At 40.3% G+C, this 11,466-nt stretch overlaps 1 protein-coding gene across 6 annotated transcripts in view; it reads right to left on the bottom strand.

Annotated features, from left to right (window-relative positions):
* The window catches only part of LOC123982682 (caskin-2-like), a 68,813-nt gene extending 57,936 nt beyond the window's left edge, over positions 1-10,877 (bottom strand). The window contains exons 1-3 of one of the 6 annotated variants that reach the window (XM_046068406.1): positions 10,779-10,821; positions 9,220-9,303; positions 6,550-7,061 (exon numbers count right to left, since the gene is read on the bottom strand). In XM_046068406.1, the coding sequence (XP_045924362.1) occupies positions 6,550-6,643 (94 nt within the window). In that variant the 5' untranslated portion in view covers positions 6,644-7,061; positions 9,220-9,303; positions 10,779-10,821. Of the gene's footprint in view, positions 1-6,549; positions 7,062-7,631; positions 7,771-9,053; positions 9,188-9,219; positions 9,304-10,778 lie in introns of those variants that run through there. The other 5 variants (XM_046068404.1, XM_046068408.1, XM_046068405.1 and 2 more) reach the window with 5 other exon arrangements.
* Positions 10,878-11,466: the final 589 nt, after the last annotated feature.

Raw genomic sequence — 11,466 nt, forward strand, 5'->3', positions numbered from 1 at the left:
CCAACCGGTCGAGGTAGATGGCCGCCCACCCTGAGCCATGGTTCTGCTCAAGGTTTCTGCCTCTTAAAAGGAAGTTTTTCCTTGCCTCTGTCGCCTAGTGCTGCTCTTGGTGGGAACTGTTGGGCTTCTGTAAATAACATCACAGAGTACGGGCTAGACCTGCTCTTTTATGAAAAGCGCTGTGAGATAACTGTTGTTGTGATTTGGCGCTATATAAATAAAATTGAATTGAATTGGTGATCCCCTGAGTTTTACCCTCAGGCTCTCATGAGTGATTCATAAAGGCTCAATGTTGTTCACTCACCCTTAAAGTCCAAATTTAGTACAGCACGTTGTTCCAATTTGATATTGCATTATTGATAATTGGCAAATAAGGGCTGTACTTAAGAATGAAAACCAGATTAAATTAGTACTATACCTTACATACTAAATATCTGTATGCCTCCATGTGTTTAATTAATTTGATCTGAGAGTTTACAATCCATCGTTCCTGATGTGGTTGATCATGGTGGGTGTAGAATTCACCTGTTCCAGGTCATCATGTCTCAGCTGATAAAATCAGAGTAGTGATGTGCATATGATTCACTGATCACAACTACTTTATGAATCATCCTGAAGACCTAAGCGTGGCTTACTGCTCTTATCCGTGTGTTTGGTGAACACATACCCAAGACTTGATGATGGTGAGTGGGTGAGTCATCAATACATTATGCACGCATCAAATGGCTGACACAAAAGATGCTCAAATATGATCTTCTGCCTTTGTGTCCATCTGTCAGTTGAGAATTACCTAAGACCTTTTATTTACCATGGCAAGAAGAGGGTTGGGCTGTGGGTTTAAATGAAAGCAAGCATGTGTTGCAACAAAAGACCTTGTAATCATGCAGGCCTTTGAAGAACATCTAGCCTCTAATGGTCCCCATTCAGGGAGGAGCAAACAATCCCCACTTCAGTCCACTTGTAGCCAAGAGTATGTGAGAGGGGTACATTTTGGGCAAGATGACTTTACCAGTCAAGCTGTCACTCTAAATGCAACCTAATATGAGTAGCTGGACAGAGGCTGCAGCAGCCTTCTGTGTAACCACTATATCTATCTGCAATGAGCCCACCTGATGTGTCAGCTTGCCACAGCTAAGCAAAAAGAGAGAGGCTGTGGTAAGTCCACTTAAATTGACTGAGCACCCAACCTGATGTCAGCAGATGGCTGATCGGAGAAGAAACCTCCCATCTCAGCTCCCTGTCCATCAGCCAGCCTCAGTGCAACTGCTAATCCCCTCGGGACAAGTCTCCTCTTCCACCTCCCAGGCAGCTTTTCTGTCAGGTCCCTTCACCCAGCATCACAAGAGCCACTGCTATTTAAAGGCTGGTGCTAGTTTTATTATGATATATTACTTAGCAAAGACTAATATTAGGTTTTGGGGGTGAAAGACACAGGTACATGCTGTAATGCATCCATTATAAAAACGCCAAAAACGTCCATTAATCTGCTTAGACACCATAGAAAAAGACGCTCCTTATAACTCCAGAACTTGCTAGTTTTTTTTTAGTTTTTTTAGGTTTTCTTCAGTATCAAAGTAATCCAGCAATAGTTGTACATCCAGGTGGGGCACAGCTGTCGCTGATTTGTCTGACTTTGAAAACACTGATTTAAAGAAATACTATACGCCACTAAGGAGCCCCAGGAACTAAACTAAGGAACTAAAAATCCCTTTGCGAATTCCTTTTGCATAACCACCTCATTATATTATTGTATGAGACCATTTCTGAGAGCAAATCAGCAAATCCTGGAATCAGATAACTGAGAATTGTATACTTGATGGTAGGAGAAACTCTAACATGAATTTGTTTTGTGAAGAGTAAATTTACAAAATTACTACTCAGTTGAATAGTGAATATAAAAATAAAAGAACATGACATTTAAGGCTTTAGAGACTACTCTCTCACAGCACACTGTGATGAATCGTTTAATCAGCCATCTGAAATATTGGACAAATAAACAAAAGGAAGGAACAGGAAGGAGCCTCCAGCACTGTTACAAACTAGATAAATATGGGATGTTGGACTTAGAAGATCCATTTGACCCTACACTTCCCCTAAATGTTTGAGTGATCGGATGACTAGAAAGGTGCTGTATTAGGTATAGTCCATTTATCATTTACCATGTGAGGTCCTGTTATGTTATCCTGCACCTAGAGTGCCAGTTTTGTACTACGAAACAGTCACACTCCTGACCAACCCACAACATGAGCACACACAGTCAGTCCCTTTCTGCTAGGTCCCGTGCATCCAGCCAGACCAGCTGACCAGACTCCCCCTCTTACAATACTTTGTGTTTTTGTCTGTCTACCAAACGACCTGTCACTTTAATAGCTGGCTATAATGGCTAAAGCTATAAAATGTCTCACCTACCAGTTAGAACTTTTTAAAAGATAAGCTAATAATGCACATAAATCAGCCTCTGTGCTTGACTCAAAGCGTTAACTCATAGTGCTCCAGAACCATTTCCCATTACTCAACACCAGACACCCACCAAACATGCTGTTAGGAAATATCATGCTAGCTAGCTGATTCTCATTTGTGGTCTGATAAACATGGCATTTATCAGGCTTTTGTCAGACAGAAGTGGGCGTGGTTCTAATGCAACCACCTAATAGTCGACTAAACCCATAATTGATGAGAAGAGTCTTAGTCGACCAACTTCTTATTGGTCAGTTAGTCCATTCCATTTGGGAGCTGCGCCTTGTCATTAGGGCGATGACAGAGGTGTTTGTGAAGTGAAGTGACGTGATTGTTGCAACAATGTCGGCCCAACCGACAACCGGGGCCTGTACTATGAAGCAAGTTCAACATACCCAGGGTATGTTTTCGTTATCTGGCTTCACTAACTCTAACAACTGCGATCAGGCTACGCAGTCACACAACGCTGTTTATCAACTCAGAATGTGACGGTTTCCCAATTAAGCCAGGAGTGCGTTCACATAAAAGAGCTGGTCTTTTCAGCAGATGACCAAACGCAAACATGGTCTACTGGTGTATTTTACAAAACAAGAAAACTATAATCCACAACAAGTACAAGGCTTTAGTATAAAGTAATAAGTTTATAAAAGTAGCCTATAAATGAGTCTGTGTGGTCTTCTGCGAATGGTGACGGCATTTTCCAAAACAGCTGATAGGTCAGTAGGCGGTGTGTTTATAGAGTTGATCTCTTATCTGTTGTAGGACAACCATTGCAGGACTGAAAACCCAGGGTTAAACCTGAAGTTACCTCGTGAACATGAAATCCTGCTTCTCCAGGCCCCTGGAGAATGTCTGTTTGTTTACACTACTAGCACAGGAGCTTTGCTTCGCAGCTTGGACCCATAATAATTAAGTTAATATCCTAAACGTGCGACAGCCAGTCAATCAATGGCTTCTACAAATGACTACTCGTAGCCTAGATGGGGGCAGCGCTGAGTTCACAGCGTGAGGTGCCTGCCTCCTCCACCTGCCTGGGGTCTGCAGCCCAGGCTTAGCATGGAGGCTTGGGAGTGTCCAGCATGTCAGCCTGAGGATTTGCACTTGGAAAGTTGTGTTTGTTGTCAGAATGTCACTTGAGCTCACAAGGAGACTGTAATGGTCATTCTACCTTACAATACAAACGTGTTAGGACAAACAACATACTTAGTATTTTTTCTATTCTCAAAGTAGTGGTCCAAAAAAGTTAACTTTGTTCTGTTGGTGGCACATCAGGAAAGGCACTGGGATCAAGAAAATGAAGAAGGATTATCCCAAAGTAAGCATGAAAGATGATCAAATATATTGTTTTAAAATGTGATATTTTGTCCAGAGAGTCCTCTCTAGAGTATGAAAGTGTTCTGTAGATTTCATAAATTTAAAATTTTGTTATATACAATTGGAAATTTTGGCCTGATAGTTGGGTAAGAGGAAAGTCATGACCATGACCATGATTATCCAAAATAAATTTATGAACATACAGCCACCAATTTTCAAGAACACATTTTGTCTTATACCATATTTTGAATTGCTGTTAGAAAACAACAGTGTTTTAACGTGTTTACACACAAGAACCTGCTGCCAGATCGCCACAAGACCAGCACCCCTTAAATTACTGTAACTAAGTAACTTTTTCAGTATTTCGACAGTAGCCTTGGCGAGATATCTTGCTCAGGACCAAAATGTGGGCTAGACAGATGGACTGACAAACTGAACAAATGGCCATACTTGGCTCCACCACGGCAGGACTAACCTGAATTAACTCCAGGCCCCAGGACACAACCATGGTATTAAAAGAAATACGCAAGTCCCTTGAGAAGTAGCTCTGATAGGATGGGAAGGATGGAGATCAAGCCCAGCTGGCATTGGGCAAGAGGCGGAGTACGCCCCATCCAATCCAAATTTCTTTATAAAGCACATTTAAAAACGACAGAGCACGCTGAACAATCAAAATATAGTTACCATAAGGACTACACAGTAAAACACACAAAGACGATGAATGGTGAAAATGGTAAACACTCCCTGCTTATCAGTACGTTTACATTGTCATTGTGAAGATGCTAGCATGGTGACATTAGCAGTAAGCAATACACTGCTTTCTAGAAATGAAAAACAATGAGTCTGCAGCATAAACAAAAAAGCAATGATGACCCTCTTTGCATTAGTAAACACTGTAAACATGTATGTTATTTAATTGGGATTTTAAGTTAACGAAACCCTTGAATGAAAGGGTCAAAGTTTAAATAAGTAAGTAAAATAAATAATCTATCGGCAGTACATTGGACAACACTATTTTTATGCGGCTGGTTTTAAAAACCTTTCATAGCAGGTCACTACCAACCAATCAATCAGCCCTTATTGACATGGCCGTTCTGTAAATTGGAGACAGTGGAGGTCATGTGCGGAGTCCTCACAGCCAGCAACAGCATCTGCTGCGCTGCTGTCAGACACTGCAGGCTCTGACTGAAGTGACAAATGACTACGCTGACAAGGTCCTGCTAGGGTCCTCGAGGATCAGCGGGGTTGAAAGCATCGTGTGCACGCGTGTGGGAGTGAGTATGGTAGAGGGAGACTAAGAGAGAAATACACGGGCAAATGCCATTTGCTGTTCATTTATCTTTGTTTAACGCTCTTGGTGTGCAGGTGGTAAAAAGATGAGCCATAAACACATACCTTATTAAACTCTACTTTGTAACCAGCTGCTGCGTTTGCCTGGTGGTGGTCCAACTTTTATTTAGCTCCAGAAAGTCAACTGGGCAATTTCTGTGCTTCATTTCACAGTTACACTATGGAGGACAAAAAATTACTTAGTCATCAATAAATACAAAAATATTAGCAAGCCCATTTATTGTCGATTAATGGATATCTTGATGTACATAATACATAATATATATATATATATATATATATGTACACATGATCAAATATAAAGAAATATAGAATTAAATCCAAATCTGGAAATAAATAAATGAATGTTGTCGATTAATTTCTATATTTTTACACATTTCTGTGCTTTTATTTATAGATTTATACTTTATATCTGTATTTCATTTCTCTGTTTCTGTATTTCTGTGTCAGTATGGTCATAGAAGTGTGATTGATTTGGCTCCATTACTTGTCCCTGGTTTGGCCAGCTGACCTATCCTGCTTTAGTGAGGCTGGGACCACCTGCTACCTACCTGTAATGATCTGTTGAAAATAAGGCATTTTTTGTCTTCCATAATTCTCACATGGGAGCTGCCGAGTACAGCTGGATATATGAGCTGCTGAGTGCCTTGCTCAAGGGCACATTGATGGTCGTTTATAAAACAGCAGAGCACATCACTCATTCACTTTCCCCTGCCGCATTTTCCCAGCCAGTTGAGCAGTCATTCACAAACAGAAGTACACAGCAATACAAAAACAGACAATATCACTTTTAATATTTTCTGCCAAGCAGCGCTTGCTGTGTGTGTAGTGTGTAAAGTGTGTAACAGGCTTTTTCCTGACAGCCACAGCTTTGTTCCCAGAGCTTGTCACTGAGCAGCCAGCCATACTGATGAAAGCCTAAAACAGATAACGCCACAAAGGGAGGCTTCAACTTCACAGCCTGCTTGGCCTTAACTTTCCCCGGGCTTGGATAAGGGAGAACCCTGTCATTTACAACAATGCTACAGTACAGCAGGCTCGCTTGTCGCCTGACTTGAATCTATGCAGATAAGGAACTCTGAAAGAAGAAGAAAGCCCCCTACAACCCACACAGCAAGAGGCACGAGCTGCAGGGGTCTGCGTTTAGGAGATTAGCTCGAGTTGTGCCGCAGTTTGAATCCACTTAGTTTCAAATTGGAGGGGGGCTGTGTTTTCTCTTTGACAGCTGAACCTGATCCTGTTGTTATCGCAAAGAAACTGCACTTGGTTTAGAAGCAACGACATCGCCTATGGCAATTGCTCCGGCTCTCAGTTCTATTTCATAGTGGAAACAACTACACTCCCAGGCCCTGTGCACAGAGCAAACACACATTCGCTTGGTAATAACACAAAACCATGTATCCCCCTGCCTGTTAGCTCCATACTCACTTGTTTTGTTGCACTTGACTTTGGAGAGAAGTTTGTGCGCCAGCAGAAGATCTCCACTCTTCACTGCAACCAGCAGATCCTGTTCTTTCCCCATGATTACAGACCTAACCACAGACACACAAACTGCTCGCAGTCTGCAGCCAAGGTTGCTTTTTTTTTTGTCTTTTCAATGCTCCTTCAGGCGGACGGTTTCAGCAAACATTTGTCAGCAAGTGATCAGGAAGCGCCGAATCCCAGCCATGAAATGACTTTGTGGATAGAAGGCTTAGCAGAATCTAGAGTGAAGGAGCCTCAGGTAAACCGGTCCAGGACTCTTTTTTCTCTTGTTGTTGAGGTTTGGGTCCATTATCACTGCTGGCTGCTCAGCTGTTTGACGGTGATCTTGGATCTGGAGTTACAGCAGGACTGGTAGAGGTTTAGTTGCCTGCAGGGCTGAGTGTATGTTCATAATCTGTCTCCGTCAGCCCGGAGGAAGCAGCAGCCCAACCTGCCATTACACTGCAACAGGAATGCTAAAAAAGAAGAAACAGAGAGAAATCACTATGATGATTTAAAAATACATTCACTACCATAACTATGACTCTGCCTTTTTTTCACCATAAGACTGTCGGGCTGCATATCAAACCTCAGTACTTCTTTCTTACTGATAGAAATGTGCCTGTAGCACACAGCGTCAAAAACTGGCAGTGAACGCTTCTTTGCTTACTCACTGATCACATATGTTTGTATGTACATTTTAATTTAATTTCAATTTTAAGAAGTTTAAATCCCAATTTTAATTTTTGTATTGCTGCTTGTGTTATTTTTTTAAATCTATCTATCTAAACAAAAAAATATAAACTCTTTCACAGCAGACATTTTGACATGTCATAGTCATAGGTGTCTAATATTAATGATCTGTTCTATTCAAGTGTCCCAGTAAGTCATGACAGTGTGACAGTGAGCCAGCATGCACAATACAAGGAGCGGGAAACTAAAGCAGCTAAATGAAATGATTTACATGCGAGCTTTTCCTCCTGTAACAGGTCAAAATACCCAATTTTAAAAAGTCCTATAGAGCCGGACCGATAAATTAGCCTCACCGATATATCGGCTGATACTAGCTTGACGCAGATATATCCAGGTTTGTCCTGCATACAGAATGACGAGGCAGCCGTGTCCGTCAGATTTGGTCCCGCTTCCATCTCTTAACAAAACTCTGAGAGTGTCATCATGGAAGGGCTGGACAATAAAACAATAACAATAATTATCGCAATCTAATTTTTTTCAATAACAATATAACAAATGTTCAATAAATATTCAACAAATGTTTGATTTTATTTACTTAAATTATACATGAATTAGGACTTTTTTTAAATTAAGATGTTTATTTTGTTGTGGAAAGAGGAGCGAAAAAAGCTTTTACTTAATTTTACTTGTGCATATTTGTTGACAAAGATTTTATCATTATTGTTTTGAATGTTCCACCTAAGATTTGTGAAGTGATCCACTGTTTGGCCTCAAGTGTTGCACGTAAAGAAAAGTTTAAACCACAATTAACCATCAGGTTTCTTCAACTTTCACTCAGGAGCAAAAATCTGACTTTAAACTCAAAAGAAATAATGATTTGATACTTATCGTGTTAATTATCAATATCAAAAGATATGAAACTTTTTGTCATGATAACATTTTTGGCCATATCGTCCAGCCCTACTTCATGGTAAACACTATTTTCTAGCATGTGTTGCACTTTGTGGATTTCTGTCATTTATAACTGCACTTAAGTCATTACGCTAACGTGGTGACGCTGTATCATAATCAGCACAGTGCGCCGAGAAAGCCGTCTGATTGGCTGCACCAGCGGCAGTGCGGGTCACGTCTCTGCCACGCAGCAAAAATGTTTTTGAACATTTAATATCCAGCAATTCACATCAACTTCCCCACACGAGGGCCCCGTGAACTATAAATGAAACAGTAGCTGTTATATTTGATTTGAAACAACTTGCTGTTTGTTAACTGTAAATGAACACAATCGCTTTTGTTGTATTTCTTTTCATAATGAACAGCGCACCTTTATATATTTTTAAATATGCATTGATTATTGTCATTTTCTTCCTTCATATGATTATTAGAACTCTTAAATTACGTTAAAAGTAAAAAGTGTTTGCTTTAGCCAGTTGACGGCGCCATACACATGCACATGTGTGCACGTGATCAGGATGGTACCGCCACCTCCGCCTCATTTTGAGCCAGGTAAAACCCTGTATATTGTATTGCATAAAGGACGACCAATAAATACAAGTATAGCTGCACATGCATGTCATAGACATGTTGGATGTAGCCTATTAGAAGCAGTTTCTCTATAGAAGGTCAGTGGTTCGATCCCCGGCTCACCCAATCGTTCTGTTCATTTCTGTTTCAAATGAGCAGTTGGCCCTTTAGCCAAAACATCAGTGGGTGAATGTGATGTAGTGTAAAGCACTTTGAGTGGCTGGAAAGGCGCTGTAAAAGTACAGACTGTTTACCTTTATAATTCATCTCAATCTGTCGACTGTGTTTACTGATTAATCGATGAACCGTTTAGTGTATAAAATGTCAGGAATTTGTGAAACGTGTCCATCACATTTACAATAGCCTCCGTTGCTACATTCACATGTCTTGATTAGGCAAGTGACTTTAACTTGACCCAACTTTTGTTTGTTTTCTCAGATCCAGGAAGCCCCGGCCCCTCGGGAGCGTGCAGCTAATCTTCCCTTAGAAGAATTCAAGTTTTTTCTGTGTACAAAACAAAACCACAATTAGGACTAAGAGGCAATTTCGGAGGGGATGGTGCTCTCCTGGCACTATCTACCATGTCTCTTAGTGAGTAGTTAATTACTATGTAATCAATGAAGAAATTAAGCAGCAGCCATATATATATGATTTGAGATTTTTGTAAAAGTTGGATGTATTTGTTTTAACAGACCTGAAGGCTTTTTTTTCTCCCTGACACCCCAACAGGATTTTGTCTTTGGTTGAGTTGGAATTCATAGTCTATGTTGTGCCCAGGACACACTTTGCAAGTCAAACACATGAGCAGGCTATCTCGTCTTGCAGCCTATTTAGGGCTGTTCGACAGATAGTTCAGTTATTCCTCCAGACTATTGTGTGATCATGGAGCAGTGTAAGCCAGCAGCAGATGCCAATGCATGTCTTTGCACTGACACCTAATCTAAAACTAGCCCGGCACCTCGCCAGGCAGTAAACAACTGCATAGCCCTTCACTGACAGGATCCAGAATGTAAACAAGGAGGCCAAAACTGTTGTTAGCCCAAATGTCAATGGATAAATCCTTCAGAGTCACGTTCTGTCTTATTAAAATATAATATATACAGTGTATACACTGAAAATTATTTAATTGGGTAATCCCATGAAAGCATCTGAATTTATTGTCATTGCTATTACTTCTTAATTCTAAAAAAAAATCATTGTACATTTCATATGTTCTGGAGTACACATTTCCTTGTAAGTTAACACTCCGTTCAATCTTATGCAGACATGTCAGACCAAACACCATTCTCAACTCTGACATTTTCCCTGGCAGCAAAATTATATGTCACTTATAAAAGGTTTTAAGACACAAGAAATCATTAGTATTGCTTGTCACTTCGGCATATATCAAATCCACCGGTAGTAAAATCTCAGTAACACCTCATGATTTCTAGCAGCTTCACCTGTGCATCCACCGCATGAACACAGAGTGGTGGTCAAGAGATCGATGACAGAGTTTATAAAAGTTCAGATTTTATTAAAATGTGGTTCTGTGTGGTGGATTGTGTATATGCCGAATTAGCTATAAGGCACTAAAAGCGTGTTTAAAGTTATCATACATGTTCTACTGTTTGACTATAAGTAAACTAACAGGTATGTTAGGTTTTTGACAGCGCTGGGACAGTTTCCACTGTTATTGGAACACTAGCGAAATTCAGCCGGTATCTCCAATTGAAGAGAGACTTCTTTAAATACGGCCAGTCTGTCTTTTTGTTAACATTCATTAAGGAGTGCCCGCTGCTACTCATTCTCCGTACATTTAGCCTCTCCTCATTTGTTAACTTGTCAGTCTCAACTGTCAAGGTGCTCGACTCCCCGGTCACGCAAAGTCCAAATACACACGTCTTTCCATGTATAACGCGGCATTATTTGTATAAGTTGAGGGTCGTTTTAGTTCGCTTTGTCAGAATAAATACGTTTAGAAAGAGCAGAGTTCTTACCTGTTGTAGATAGAGAACTGCAGGTGGTATCAGACAAATCCACTGTAGTTACGGCGGGGAGAGCGCTGGACAGCACGAGACGGAGGAGCCAGCGTCAAGTGAAAAGCATAAATGCATCCAACTTCCGATTGTAACTTTCAAAATAAAGCGTTTATTGATTAAACCGCCACAAACATTGAAACGTTGGCGGTCTAATTGTCTGTCTTTTTATTTGTTTGGAATATGCTTAGCAGGTTTTGTATATACTGGACATTTCGACGTCAATTTCTGAAATTACTGAGCAGCAACCTTTTCGTAGCTCGACCAGCCACGAAATTATGTTTTTATTTTGAAGGCAACATTATGTAACTTCTGTAATCAATTACCCTTCTTTATTCAGACCAACTTCACAAAGTGTTATAGATGCTAAATGTACCTGGATAACCGGGACCCCACAGAGTGCAAGTTATTTCTAAATTCTAATTATATTATATATATATTATAATTCTTAATTCTAAACAAAAAAAGTCATTAGTTGATCAATAACAAATACATTCAATGTAAGATGCAGTGTAATTTACCTACAGGAACTATAAATGTTTTTGTTGTTGAATTACCTGGGTGATTGCAGTGAGAATAAAACGTGCAATTGGCTCGTGCATTATTTCTAATTTAGACCACTGCGGCAAATTAAATTGTTGCTTATTTT

Source organism: Micropterus dolomieu, linkage group LG14 (genome assembly GCF_021292245.1).
Source record: "Micropterus dolomieu isolate WLL.071019.BEF.003 ecotype Adirondacks linkage group LG14, ASM2129224v1, whole genome shotgun sequence".
In the NCBI taxonomy this organism is placed as follows: domain Eukaryota; kingdom Metazoa; phylum Chordata; class Actinopteri; order Centrarchiformes; family Centrarchidae; genus Micropterus; species Micropterus dolomieu.